This window comes from Diprion similis, chromosome 7 (assembly GCF_021155765.1).
Source record: "Diprion similis isolate iyDipSimi1 chromosome 7, iyDipSimi1.1, whole genome shotgun sequence".
Lineage (NCBI taxonomy): Eukaryota > Metazoa > Arthropoda > Insecta > Hymenoptera > Diprionidae > Diprion > Diprion similis.
In genome coordinates this window covers 9,344,309-9,359,873 of record NC_060111.1, presented here as the reverse complement: position 1 = coordinate 9,359,873, position 15,565 = coordinate 9,344,309, and the positions used below count along the sequence as shown (strand labels likewise).

General features: G+C 36.5%; 1 protein-coding gene across 2 annotated transcripts in view; it reads right to left on the bottom strand.

Annotated features, from left to right (window-relative positions):
• The window catches only part of LOC124407900 (serine/threonine-protein phosphatase 2A 56 kDa regulatory subunit epsilon isoform), a 76,926-nt gene extending 63,106 nt beyond the window's left edge, over positions 1-13,820 (bottom strand). The window contains exons 1-2 of one of the 2 annotated variants that reach the window (XM_046884491.1): positions 13,174-13,820; positions 11,931-13,063 (exon numbers count right to left, since the gene is read on the bottom strand). In XM_046884491.1, coding sequence (XP_046740447.1) covers positions 11,931-12,069 — 139 coding nt within the window. In that variant the 5' untranslated portion in view covers positions 12,070-13,063; positions 13,174-13,820. The remainder of the gene's footprint in view (positions 1-11,930; positions 13,064-13,173) is intronic. The other variant, XM_046884490.1, reaches the window with a different exon arrangement.
• Positions 13,821-15,565: the final 1,745 nt, after the last annotated feature.

The following is a 15,565-nucleotide window of genomic DNA, read 5'->3' as shown; positions in this document are numbered from 1 at the left end:
AGCCAGCCATGACGTCATATGGCTATCGTCGACACGAATGTGCGTACAAGCTTCGTTCTTCTCAACGGCATTCGATAATTCAAAGCGCTTTACGACAGACGGGGACGGATCGCTCTCTCGTGACTCGTTTTGAAGAAAATGTGGCCATAAATCGAAAAACGAACTTTCAAATTCAGGTATAAGAACCAGAGGAATGGGTTCAGAAATAGTTTCTGCTCAAGGTCCTGGTTGTTCTTCGACCTTTTATTCCTCATAGTCTTTCAGGTATTTCAGTTCAAATTTGACCGTTGTTGGGCACAGTTGCACGCGTCAAAGTTGCTCCGTTAATGAAGCTAACTTTGAATACATGGTATATGGGCTGATATCCCATAACCGTTGGAACAACAACAACAACAACAACAACAACAACAACAACAACAACAACAACAACAACAACAACAACAACAACAACAACAACAACAACAACAGCAACAGCAACAGCAACAGCAACAACAACTTTGAATACTCATAACTCAATGGTATAAAGTGATGATCAATTTTAACGAGATGGTAGCTCGCTATAATTTTTGGTATTTGCAAAATTAACAAAATGACGGCCATTTTTCGAAAAAGTTGAAAAAGACCGCTTTGCTGCCGTTTTTTGCGAAAAAAATGTAGTTAAAATCAAAATTTCAAAAAACGTATGATTCATTCCAAGGCCATCAACACGCTGGATCTAAAACCGTTCGATGTTTTTCGTTTCAGGTTAACCATCTCTGAGAAATCGTCAACACCGCAGACCTACCTTTTTTTGCCGACTGATTTTCGACTACGATTTTCGTGTATAAAAAGTGATTAAAATTAATAAAAAAATGTTTTTTTATGTAATTCGAGAGTGTATTTATTAAGCTTCAACTTAAAGTTAAAACTTATTTTAAAAAATCTTTAAAAAAGCTCCCTTTTTGCTTGTCAGTTGGGTGCGACATCAACGTGAATAACTTCGAAAAATATGTGTTGGAAACTGCGAAACTGTTCGTAAGTGAATATTCATGGTATTATAATATGCCAACAACTGTCCACAAAATATTGAATCCATGATCCCTTGATAATAGCTTCGGCTATTTTACCTTTATCAGAGGAGGCTTAACAAGCTAGAAATAAGGCTATCAAGAAATTTTGAGACGGATTTTTTCGTAAACCATCGCGGAAAAATACCATGCAGGATATTTCGAATTGGTTGCTACTATCAAGTGACCCCTTAATAACAAAATTGTGGAAACTACCTCAAAAGAAATCGAATCCAGGACATTTAATTACTAGCAAACCCAAGTTATTGCGGATGCAAATATTTAACCGAATTCCGATTCACATAATTTTTTTAATTAGTATCTAGCAATAAAGACTCTGTTCACCATGTTGCGAGAGAATAATAATTTTTGTAGAATATTTCTAGGAGACGAGAAAAATTCAAGGACATTTTCAGAACCTCAAGGACTTCCAGGACCACTGGACACTATGCTCGTATAATACAGGCCATGTGGTAGTATGACAAATCGAAGCGATACGTCATCATATTTATGACATACCTGGCGAATAAAATTGAACTTTCTATCGAAGAGACAAAATAGAACCGAAGACAATACTCGATCCATTACACGTACACCCCCCCAAGATAGATTCTCACCGACTCAAGGGGTTATGTACAATTTTTTTCATTGAAAAATATTTCAAAATGGCGGATTATATTCCAGGAACGCCTTTTTTTGAGCATCAGTTGCGATGGACATCGTAACTCAAAAACGGTTCATCTGAAATCAGAATCTGAAAAGATTTTATCAGTATATTGCATTGGCTTGGGCCTGAACGAAGGATTTGTAAAAATTTTGATTTTGTAAAAAATTTCAACAATTTTAACAAAAAGTTCATTTTTTGAGGTGTTCAATTTTCGTTTTTTTTGCTATAAAAATTTTCTTCTCCAACAAAATTTAAAATCCTTCGTTCAGGCCCAAGCCAATGCAATATATCAATAAAATCTTTTCACATTCTGATTTGAGATGAACCGTTTTTGAGTTACGATGTCCACCGCAACTGATGCTCAAAAAAAGGCACTCCTGGAATATAACTGTAGCCGCCATTTTGAAGTATTTTTAAATGAAAAAAATTGTACAAGTACATGAAAACATGTATTAATCAATGTTGCTCACAGTTTTACAATAAATATTTATTATCCTGTGAAAAAAAAAATCAAGAAACTCACGTCACTTCGCCCGCTACAAGTGTATATGAGCGGATCCACGTCACTTCACTCAAAAAAAAACCGTCAAGTCACGGATCTTTGCGCCATTTGAAATATCCGTAGTATTATGTGAAAAAAAAATATAATTTCAAGGATTTTGAAATTTTTTCAAAAATGGCCGAGTTCGAGCTATGTAAAGTTTTGTATATCACTGTTGCACTGCTATGTTTGAAAATTCATATCTCCGAAAGTATACATCGGAGCGGACTGATCCTGCAATCGTGCTGTTCGTAAAGGAATGCGCTTCGATAAAAAAAAATTTATTTGGGAAAAAAAAATTTCTTTCAATATTTTTTTACCGTTTCTTTTTTTGATTTCGCTGCCATTTCCGCGGGACTAACAACAATTCATGGAGATAATTTTTTTCGGATACCTGTATCCTTCCTCTTTAATCCTAAAAAAAAAAATTGATGGAGAAGTTACTAGGGCCGGAGAAAAAAAATTAAACGTCTCGTCTCGCGTCACCGCGCGCGCCGATCCACGTCAGCGCTACTCCCGCGAACTCGGTGTGTTGCGTATTACATATTATATTATACCTCTCACACACTTTCCTCCTCCGCCACACTTCTTTCTGCACGAGCGGTAGCTATCTCCAGCAGCATATGCGATGGGGCTTTCCATCCATTATCGTCCACGTTTGACCTCAACATTTTTTCCTTAATCAATTTTTTTTGATACGTTGTAGTACTATATTAAAAGATGATCTGTGATTGTGAAATTTTCTTTAGCAAACGGTTTCTTTTTAAGTAAATGAGTATATTGGTCATTGAAATTAGATTTAGAAAACTACATTTTTTATTTCGGTTTATAACAACATTAACAAATGACAGATTTTCTTCCATTGTTAAGAATGGATATAGAATGTGAAACTAATAATATATTATTGGTGGAGACTATTTCATCTTTAAGAACAAGCATGAAATTTTGAACTAATAAAACTTATAGATGAAAAACAATTAAATAAAAAATGACTTGCACGTGATTCTCTAAAAATGTTGATGCAAGATTTTAAATTATACATGATTAAAATTTAGCATGTTTGTTTCGATTTTTATTTATGCTAGTTTTAGTATGTATATTACTTAAAAACATCTCACATCGTTAACACAGTAATGAATATTGAGTACTGCATGTTTTGATTTGCAGCTTCTGTTTGTGTATGTATGTTTGTGTACATTTTTGCGTGTATTTTCTCGATCCTTATGTTCTCTTTCTAATAGGAACTGATTGTTTTTTAGGTAAGCCTAGATCGTTTGATAAGTAGAACAAAATGTACCTGCAAGGCTGGTTTATCGGTTTGAGGTTGCAAACATGTAGCAGCGGTCTGCATTTTCATAAATAATGAATGCTCGCAATCAAAAACTGATCAGCCGCAATGTTGGAATCGGCCTAGTCAGAGCCAAGTTGATAAATATAAAAAAGGTTGCACTATTGTTAAAATGTTTTCAGATAAGGAACAATTGATCGATTGTAACGCGACGTATACATTTAACGACGTCCAAAATGTACCGCATGAGATGGAAAATTCTTTGTTTGGCCAATACTTGGAATATGAAACAGCTATTGAACCGCTAAGAAAAACTGCGAGAGAGGAAGAGAAAAAAAGAAAAGAACGGGCATATAATATTCTGGATCAAATTTATAGCTTACAAGAATCGAGACGCGATTATAGGTACTACGAAATTTCGTCAGTCGATGATTTGAAGATGCGACTGAAAAAATCTACGTGCCCTCGTGAATTGCAATCGAAGTACGAAGAAAATATTGTAGCAAACAGGAGTGAGTGTTTGACTATTAGCGTATTATCTGAAGGTCAATCAGATTGCTTCCAATGGTTTGAAGAAAGAGCAAAACGAATTACATGCTCCAACAAAGCTCACCGTACAAAAATGAGGCGAGAGGCATTCGAATCTTTGGCGACACAATTGAAAAAGACTAAATTTGATGGCAAAATGACAGAAGCTATGAAATATGGTCTTGAAACAGAGCCGGATGCAAGAAAGTCTTTTGAAGAGCAAACTGGATTGAAAGTCAAGGGGTTAAATATACTATACGCAACACACCGAGTTCGCGGGAGTAGCGCTGACGTGGATCGGCGCGCGCGGTGACGCGCGACGAGACGTTTCATTTTTTTTCTCCGGCCCTAGTAACTTCTCCATCAATTTTTTTTCTTTTAGGATTAAAGAGGAAGGATACAGGTATCCGAAAAAACTTATCTCCATGAATTGTTGTTAGTCCCGCGGAAATGGCAGCGAAATCAAAAAAAGAAACGGTAAAAAAATATTGAAAGAAATTTTTTTTTCCCAAATAAATTTTTTTTTATCGAAGCGCATTCCTTTACGAACAGCACGATTGCAGGATCAGTCCGCTCCGATGTATACTTTCGGAGATATGAATTTTCAAATATAGCAGTGCAACAGTGATATACAAAACTTTACATAGCTCGAACTCGGCCATTTTTGAAAAAATTTCAAAATCCTTGAAATTGTATTTTTTTTTCACATAATACTACGGATATTTCAAATGGCGCAAAGATCCGTGACTTGACGGTTTTTTTTTGAGTGAAGTGACGTGGATCCGCTCATATATAACCTCTTACGGCCACCGGTGTCGTCTGCTACGCAGGTTGAATGGATGATAGCAGACGACACCGTTGGCCTTGAATCGGTCAGAATCCACCTCGGGAGGTGTACCTATATACATGGTAAAAATTTAGTTATAAATGATATCATAAATAATATAATTGTTACCTTGAACACCCCCAACCACAGACTTCATAAGTGGCTTCAAATCTTACCGATTCAAATATGTTGCTAAAATTATACGCGAACTTTTAAATTACGCAGTACTCATCCTGATGAGCTTGAAAAAAATAATAAGAAATTACTGGTTACTACGGAATAATTCTATGTTCGAAGCACCTTTTGGGTGTAATTCGATGCGTTTGTTTAAGGGTAAGTGAATCCCAGCCTCTAAAAATTTTGAAAATCGTAAATTTTTTTGTCGTCATACGTACCTCAAGAAAAAATATTTATTCCGTACCAAATAATGACTTTTTTTTCAAACGAATACATAACTGTATTTATGGAAAGCATGGACAGTGCGATGACAATTTAGTGAACTGGATCACTGTTTAGTATTATATGAATTCATGCGTTTTAAGGACCAATTCACACCAAGCATGAATACACTAGATCGGGTGTCTGATACTTTTGACTTTAAAAAAATTTGGAACCATCAAAATTCCGAATGATGAAAGCTGTGAACCTTCAAAATACGGTCAACGTTTCACGGTGTATACGAAGGTCGATAACGTGAGGAGTTGAAGTTTGCAACGTTAATGTAACGATGCATTTTTAAGAAAAATCGTTATTTCAAAGTCTAGTATTGTCTCAATTTCATCAACAGTCGTGAAGAAGAAAAACACACACACATCATTTGGAAACTCAAGTCCTTCAAAGTCATTTTAAAAAACCTACAACATAGTGATTCTTATTATAGTAAGCAAGTGTAAAGAGCTTTTCCACAGTTGCATAAACCGTAAGTTAAGGAATAGATGCGTACTATTATCCCTCTTAGCGTGATACTTGGTACTAATGACGTGACGTTCGGAGCTATTGGTTGAATATATTTTCTAGATTTTTTTAGATTTTTATTGCAACGCTCTACAAAAGCACCCAAAAGTGAGATGCAAGTGGAACTCATTGCAAAAAGCACCCCTAAGGTTACACAATCCATCTACGTCCACGTCGTTTTTGCTACATTAAGCCGAAAGAAGAATTCTGACTCAAAACTATCATTAAAAAAACAGTGAACCTCGAAGTTTGACTTCAAGATCAACTTTCAAAAGCTAATTAGATCGTCCTGATCAAACCTGACAATTTTTGTGTAAAACATCTTAACTGTTACCAAGCATACTTTTGACCTTTATCTAACCCATGGAGATCGCGTTGATCCTTAGACCTTAACACATATTTAATCGTAAAATTATCCGTTCTTTCCGATTCTGGCAACCAAAAATGAGGATTCCGTTTGAAAAATCAAAGTTGACCTCCTCGAAATGACCTTGAAGATGAGTTTCAAGTCCAAATTAAAGGTCACATTGAATCCCTTGTTAAAAATTACCAAACATCTAACCTTGGTAATTTTTTTTTTCACCCCGAACCCAGCGGGGTTTCTAAGGGTTTCCATGCTTTTTCGTCACCCTGTATAATAACATGTATGTGTGTTATATAATTCTTGAATATTTCCCAGCGCTGACCATCGTTCCACCCAATAATAGTACTATTCGATTATCCAAACTCGGCCCGGCCCCAATTGGTTCGTATAATCGAGGTTCTACTGTAGTATGTGTGTCCTGAAAAAACATTTCATCGCAGAAGATTGAAATTTTTTTACAGCACACATACTACCATAATCTAAATATTGTTGTAGGGAATTTTTGATCGCATCCTTTTTAGTCATTTGAAAAAGGAAAAACTCAATATTATCGATAATTTCAAATAAATTCTCCGTCCCTGTCAAAGTCACAGTTTCATTATCACATAATACTTTTTTTTTTTTAACCAAAATCAAGGAAATACCAGGCTTCCAAAAGACATGTGTACAGTGGTAAGCTTTATTGCTTTATACAGGATGATTCATTCAAGCCTGCCACCCGAAATAATTGTTCATTATTGATTCTACAAAAAAAAAAAATATTTTTTGGAAAAGTTGTTGCGTGTGAAGGGAAAGGACGTCCTTAAAAAAGGACTACCTATTTTCTTGCTCACTACAAGGAAGCTGACATCGAAACGAGTTCAAAAACATATATATGTAACAACGTGACCTTCGACCCTAAAATTTATGATTAAATGACGAAGGTGGAAATTGAATAATCAATTACAACCAAATTATTCAGAGTTAAATGAACCACCCTGTATACTATTATAGAATACAATTAATTTCAGTTTTCATTCACTCGTCTCAACTGTGCAAAATAAAAAATAACATTTTCAAACATTCAATAAGTATTCGATAAACGATTAAAGGAATTAAACAAACTGCTCAGCTCCGATACAATAATACTATAAATAATTCAAGGTGTCTAGCGTCAATGACACATCAAATTCCCGGTCTTCCAGATGAATATAAACATTTTCCAGCATTCGTTTCAACCTAACTGTACAAAAAAAAACAAAAAACTCACTTTTTTTCGAGGAAATTGAATTTTAGCACTTGTTGATATTTTTTGTAAATTTTACAGTGCCCAACATCAATTTGTCGATTCTTAAAATTCCTTCGAAAACCATAACCATTTTTTTTTTCACTTATTCTATTGTAAGGAAAAAAAAAAAATTCCAGGACACATTTCCGAATCACCAGACATTTCCCGGTTTTTTCCAAACGCAGTGAATATTCCCCGACAATTCCCAAATTTCCAGATTTCCCTCTGACAGTTAGACACCCTGTATATGAATCTATCTATAACATGATTAATAGGGAGTGGTAATTTGTATCTTGAGTAGATGATTGGTCCCCACATCATAGTCACTGCTGCGCAGTAAAATGCTCATTATATGCTAAGCTCTTGTACAGGGTGGCCACTCAATTTCGATTTGAAAAATCCCCAACTTTTTTTTTACTTTTTTTACTTTTTCCCTGTTTCCCTGACCCAATTTTAATTGGTTTTTCCTCAACCAGTTTTCTCATCAAATATACTAAAAATACTGATTAGGTATCGTCAATTCTTTGTTATTCGCCTAACTTCGTTCACATTATTTTTAAAAAATTTTCTCACAACTACCATATCAGACCCAGTATAAATAACAACTATCTATTCAAATTTCAAGAATTAATTTATCTACGTAGAGTTTTCGTAAAATTCGAATAAAACTTTTTTTCATCATAGGGCTATCGAAATATGTTATTTTTGTCAATCGTCAGCGTACGTACTTCCCTAAGACAAATAAACGGTGTCCCAAAATTCACGCAAAAAAAGTAATTTTTATAAAACATTTATGCAGAACGGTAATGGAAAATTTCAACAAAAGTGAGTGCATATGTGCCTTCAAAACTTTCGGATAGCCATTTACCCGATATAGTATTCCACACGTGACTCTATACTGTATACTTAACAAATCAATAAAAAAAAATGTACAGTTTTTTAATGATAAGCCTATATTTTCGGTAAAAATTACTCACCGCATGAATATTGGCATAGTCTTTAGTTCTATAATATCCCTGACAGATCCAGGCTTTCCAGAAAAGTAGTAGCCACCCTGAATTTTGTAGGAGAATCGTTTAAAGCATTGGTTACTCGACGTCCGTAAACACACATAGTGACATCTGTTGGATTCCAGGTCAACAACTGTCGTCTCATAGGGAATTTTTTTGTTCGACGTATCTATAGGGTCATTTATTGAATACCGGCCACCCGACCCTTGAGAGTGTGTGTGAGAGAGAGAGAGAGAGTGAGAGAGAGCTGCGCATGCGGACTTCAGGTAAAACCGGCTACATACATCAGTTTTGCTCGTGGCTAGTATTCAATAAATGACCCTTTAGTATCGTTTAATACTGTACAGATAGCACATGTAGCGATTTCAAGGGCTGAAGACAATTCATTCAAACCACCACCCCGGAGTGAACGACAGGGATGATATGATAAGAACAAAGGCTAATTATTATCTGTATCTATGTGAGCTAGAGAGATGGTACTCAGAATCTGCAAAGCATGTGTTGAAAGTACCTGGGAATTAGTAGATACGTGAATTGGCTAAGTTCCAACGCTGTATCTCCGACTCGCCTGTGATTAGTAGAGTTACGTGATGCGCTAGGCTTTGAATTCTTCAACGGCTAAAACAGTATATGCTTGAAATCACAGAAATTTGTCCCTCTTTATTGGATAAGGAAGTCCCATAAAGCCATATTAAATACGGCTTATAATTATTATTATTATATAACATGATTCTTGCATTATTATTATTACATATGGTTTTGAAATTTATTTCGCCGTTCCTATTCTATCTTCTAGCATTCTACCAACTATTTCTCGAAGCTCGCGTTAAATCACGTTCCAAATATGAATCATAATTTGAATGTTTCATTCTTGAATCGCTGCACTGTGGTAACGAATATAAAAACTATATAATCTTTCTATCGCATTGTATAGCTAGAAAAATAATAGCATTGTTTTATAAAATATAAAAGCTAAAAGTTTTCAAGTATCGCAAAACACTTTTATCAGGAACAAGATTATTTTAATCAAACTTGTAAGTTACAATCGAAATTTTCATGATTTTTATTGTCACCGTTACTGCTGCTGCATTTCAACTTTAATATTGTGCGCACCTTTTGTCATATTCTTGTTTCTTTTGAAGTCGATCGGTCAATTTCTCTTTGAGTTATGATGTCAGCAATTTTGAAAAATGTCGTTTCGAGAAAAACGCGTTTAAAATAGGCAAGTGGAGCAGCTTATACCTGCGAGCGGTCGCTCTTTAGAACGCTGTCATTCAAAAACTATTCAAGATATGACCTTGCCGCTTTCACAGGATATTTTTGAAGATATAAACTATCGAATAAGCAAAAAAAAAAAAAAAGTCGATTTTTTGAAAGTGTCACACTGGTAAGGCCCCTTAAAGTAAAATAAGGATTCAAAAAAGGCACTATTTTACAACTGTAGAATGGCTTTGAAGAAGTCGAGTGTAAACCATGATTATGCTTTAATTTTGGACAATTGTGAAGTTACGAAATAATGATTTTTCTGAAGAATTCATTATTACATTCAAATCACAAATGTCAAACTCATGACAATTATTTCCTGAAGTAAAGTTATTGACCCAAAGATAACAGAAATGGAATGATTAGCAATTGTTTATTCTTACCTTGTTCATATTCTATTTATGCTTCTATCCTTAGAAGACATGAGTATGAAGTTAGTAACGTTACAGTAACGATGCATGTTTGGGAAAAATCGTTACCTCGCACATTTAGGATTGTCTGAAATTTAGTAAACGAGAATGAACAAAACATACTTGGATATGAAAAAAAAAAAATCAAATTCTTGAAAGTCTTTCAGGAATTGGGCAATAGCGATGTTTTCCACAGACATTTCGTTACGTTAATGTTATTAATTTCAGCCTCGTTACAAAATACAACAAAATTTCTCATTTATAAAATTATCTAGCATGAATTTTTAATATCGCGTTTGTAATGTCAATCAATACTGTGACTCAAAGTTAATATTCCTCTTACAGTCATAATATTATTCTGTCATATTTCTCCTAATTAAAAGACAACTTTATATATGTAAATGGTTTTCATTTTTAATTATTATACTCCAAGTTCCGAATGTTTAAACCAAAATCTAGAAATGAATTTCTTCCGTCACACTAGTAATTTCATGAAAAATTTTCACCTTGTTGTACGACAGATTTGTTTTACAAAATCAGTATAAATTGATACATTTGTAATTCAATTTGTAGAAATGATTGCAAAAAAAAAAAATTATGTGATATAAATTACTCGAATTTTCATTTCAATGTATATCATCGAACATGTTTTATAAAATTATATAAGTGATTCCAAATATATAAGGTCCTGTGTGAGTAAAATTGAATTTGAAATGTTGTAAGCTATCAGAAAGTATAAAAAGGTGAACTAAGGTCTAAATATTACATTGAACTATACCCATTCAGCTTCACATTCGCCATCGAAATTCAGTATTGATGATAACCAAGGTAATAACTCAAGTTTTGATCAAATCTTGATGTTAACACAACCAAAAATAAATAAAAAATTCAGTCGATGATTAAAAAACTATACAACAAATTGTGTGCATTTTTTTTATTGACACCCTTGAAAGTTGCCACTTTATTGTAATGATCCAATTTTAGAAAAACTCTGTCTTGTGACTCTAGAGTTGAATCAAATTCAGTGAACCGTTAGTACAGCATCGACAAATTTTTATTTTATACGTTCAACTTCTTCGCTTATACGATGCTAAAGTTAGCAACGTGAACGTAACAAAACATCAGAGGAAAAAATTATTATCGTACAATTTCTGCATGACTTTCAGAGAGTTGACTTTTCAAAATGTATGAGCATGTTTCGTTTATCATGGTTTAATAAATTTCAGACAATCCTAAATATGTAAAGTAACGATTTTTCCTTACCATGCATCGTTACTCTAACGTTACTAACTTCATCCTCATTTGGTTATTCTAAAGGTGCACATTATAGTTATTTTTGTTACAAGGTTTTGTTATGCTAATGTTCCCAACGTCAGTCTCATTGCCTTATTTCACATTAAACTTCACCGGTACGTTAATTATTCTAACTGCGATTGCCTCTAGATTCGACGACAGAAATTTCATACACTCTGTAATCCGTATTAGATTCAAATTCCCTAATAAAACACTATAGCAGCACAATATTTAAAAACTCTTCCCTAAAGAATTCTCTATCCTAAAAACAGTTCTTCAAAGACATTTCCCAAAAAGTCTGAACATGATCAGAACTTCAAAAATCTCGTCTCGCACAAAATTTGTTTCTGCTTTTTTCATATCTAAGATCCTTCAAAATCGTTTGAATTTCAAGTACCAACAAAGAATTGATTCAGGAATCATGTACAAGAATAACAGTCAACGATTATGAATAACGGAGCTATATTTCTTACCTTTGAGCTGGGCAAGCTGGAGCAGTTCGACATCCTGTGAGTTTCTGTATCGTGACGATCCCTGAGTCTTTTTGGACTTCTTTTTAAGGGAACGTTTGGCAAAGGGATCTATCCGGTCAACGAACGTTGCAGATGACATGTTTGGTGGTACGATGGAGGCACTGTGGGAGCTGGAGGCGGAGACGACGTTGGTATCACGCTCTAGCCTCTGCTGCCCTTTCGCTGTGTCAGACGTGGTTAAAGAAGGGTGGTGGGCCCGCGCCGACGAGACCACACCATTACGCGATCAAATATTCACTTTTCACACTCACAACTGCCTCACACGACACAGCACAAAAAACTGGAATAACTCTGGAGCCAGCGCAAACGATGTTCCAGTTTTTATAATCACTTAAGCTTAGTAAAAATTCCAAACAACGTTATCCACTAGTATTTCATCCAGTCACACCCAGGGAATCGCACGACGAACCAGAGGGATATAAAGTGGTTAAACAGAAAAGTTTCCAACACGTAGAGGTGTGTACACTGTGTGTGTATGTGTGTGTGTGTGTGTATGTGCAAGTGCGCGCGCGTGTTTAAGAAGGTAGGCCTGAGGGAAAAGGAGGGGTGAAGAGAGTTGTGACGATGTGATGCGGAATTGAGTTACTGTAAATGCATGAAACGGTAAGGTAAAGGAAAAAAAAAAGAAAAAATATAATAATGGTTAACCGAGCTTGAGTGAATGACGCGGAACGGCGCGGATGCGTGATTGAAATTTGGAATTCAGTTGGAAGAGGGCGGGCGAAGGATATTGTCTAGGCGTTGTCAGACGCACGGAGCGCCGGGCAGAATGTTTCTGTCGAGTCAGTAAGCCGCCGTTTAGTCTGTTCGTCTCCACCTTTCGTTTCTCGTTCCTCGTTCCTTTTAGTGGTAGCCTGGAGACGAGCGAGACTCGACGAAGGAGAAGGTTTTTTGCTCGATTCTTCTCGATCTTCTTTTTTTCGTCAACTATTCGATGGTTCGATCTGATCGGACCCCGCAAGCGGCGGCGGTGGCGGCAGCGGCGGCTGCTGCGGCTCCTCCTTGTCGCGAGCGTCAAGGATTTTCACCAATTTATTATCGCGACAACCCCGAGCCAGTCTCGAAATCTTCGCCTGGGGACAAATATTTAAGTTTGAAGTAAGAAGTGCATGCAGGTATCACGTATCACGCGCGCGTACGCACGCCACACACGCCACGCCACGATACGTATGTATGTACGTACGTACGAGTGAAGGAATATGTAATCCGTGGGCGGCCTGGGTCTGTCTCTGTTCACCGAGATTTTTCTATCGTCGGTACGATTATTGGATATAACGAAAGGCGGAACTTTAGGTGCGGATGGCAGCTACGTGTACATTCTTCGTTTGTCCCCCAAGCAAGCACCGTTATGCTTTTTCAGCCACACTTGGCCTCCGAACTACACACGCTTATCGAGAAGAGGGGATCTCTTCGGTCTGGCAGGAAAAATGTTTCACACATAGACAAGGCGCCGAGGATTTGATCACCGTTTATATTTTTAATACGGGTTGAGTAGTAGTTTGCGTAGGGCGGTGAAGGTGGCGTGCTTTCGGTTAATTCGCGAGTCGTATGATGTTCTTAAACGGGGTGGCAAGACCAAGACACACGGAGGCTCAAACAGCACTCAGCCGCCATCAGCTGCTCGTAGCGACAAACTTGTTTCATTTTCACACCAACCATCAGGCACCAAGACCTGCCGAGACGCGCTCCAACATTGTCCGGCTCACGCGTACACGACACTAAAATTTATGCATCGACCGCACGTAAAATTTTAAATTAAAAAGAAAAAAATTATTCCCACCGTTGCCCTTCACTTAATGAAAACCCGTCAAGAAGTGCCCCTGTGCCTGAAAATAGTAATGTGTCTTCGGGAATCATCGGGATACTGCCGGAGATACCCGATATTTAACGAACAATTACGAGCTCGATAGATCGCGCCACTTCGTGGAGAATCGTTGATACAAGACCGTGGTTGTTACTCTATACTGAAATACATATACTCTAATCACTGGAACGAGCACCGCGTATGCTTTTCCATAGAGCGGAGCTTGCCGAGAGAGATAGCGACTATTTAGGCTTAGGTCACCCCCCTCCGCCCTGTTGGCCAGCAGCGTGTCGCCATCTCGATCAAAAATCGAGTTGAGGGGCAAGGACTGTATTGGCGGTACGCCAATCTCGCCACAGTGATACTCTTATTGGTTTCCTATTCGTTTACACTCTAGAGGCCCTAAGCACATAAAACTGCATAAGCCGTAAGTAGAATACTGAAGCCTCGGAGCATGCGCACTTCCAGAATCCAACGAATAATGCGCATGTGCTGTGGCTTCTGTTTTTTACTTAAGGATTATGGAAATTTAATCTCTATAAAAATCCATACGCATAATCAGCGACATATCAGTGACGTAAAAGGAAGAATAAGCGCTTGAAACATTGATTGTGACATTTTCAGTCATTTTGTTTTATTCTCGACATAAAAAACTACCGAAATATTTATGCTATTCGTTGACCTAACTAATGAAACTCTGAATTGATAGAGATTGATATTAAGACGCTTTTTCTTGCCGTTCCGTGTCAGATGAGCACGCACCGATGTTACGCAGAACGATCCAACACGAAATTATGCTTATGAAATTATCCTAGACAAAATTCGTGTTAGGGAAAATTATTTCACATGTATAAACCATACTGGTTATAATTATGGTACGCAAAATCATCCTTCGCGAATTGATCCTACTACACGAAATTATAAAGACCAAATAGTATCCTGCACAAAATTATACAACATTATATTATCCGACACAAAGTCATCCTACTCAGTATAAAATTATAAAAAGAAAATTTTATGGATAAATTTCAAATGTGTGAACAATTGGAGAAAAAAAATAATGCAGCGTTATAAAATTATTATAAATCGACTCAATGAACTGTGTAGACATAAAGATTTACTCAACTTGACGATTTAAATCGCAAAAACTTTTTGTTTAATAATTTTATGTAGGGTAATATTGCGTTGCATAATTTTGAGTGGAATCGGTCAGCGTGACGTCGTTGCGTATTAAATGGTATTAAATCACCATAATGCTTTTGGGTTTCACACTTGCTGCATTTAGTGTGCACTACTCATATATTATAGGTATACTAACTATATCAGGGTATTTTTTACTGACTGCACACGGTACCCACTCAGCGCCATTTCCCTAGTGTTAAACCAATGGCAGAAGCGGAATCCTAGTGAAATCACACTCGATGCGCACCAACTGCAGCCGAGAGTTTTTCACAGGCCGGCTAGTGGTCGTGCGCAAAGACTGAAATAATCATAATACCGGCACGATTAATGCAGTGACGAGAGTTCCGGGGAAATAGAGATAGCACGGAGGGAAAGCTTGGACAATGGGCGCTTTTCTTTTACGTCAATTTTCTGATACAACAAGACACTAAGTGATTTCATTGGCCTGTTCTGTCACGTCCGACCAATGTAATCAATGAAGTGTCGATTTGGGTAAGAAAATTGATGTAAAAGGAAAGTGTCTTTTTTCTGTAATGAACCAGCTCCGCATAAAGAAAAGAATGAATAGTAAACTATTTGTTATGAAATG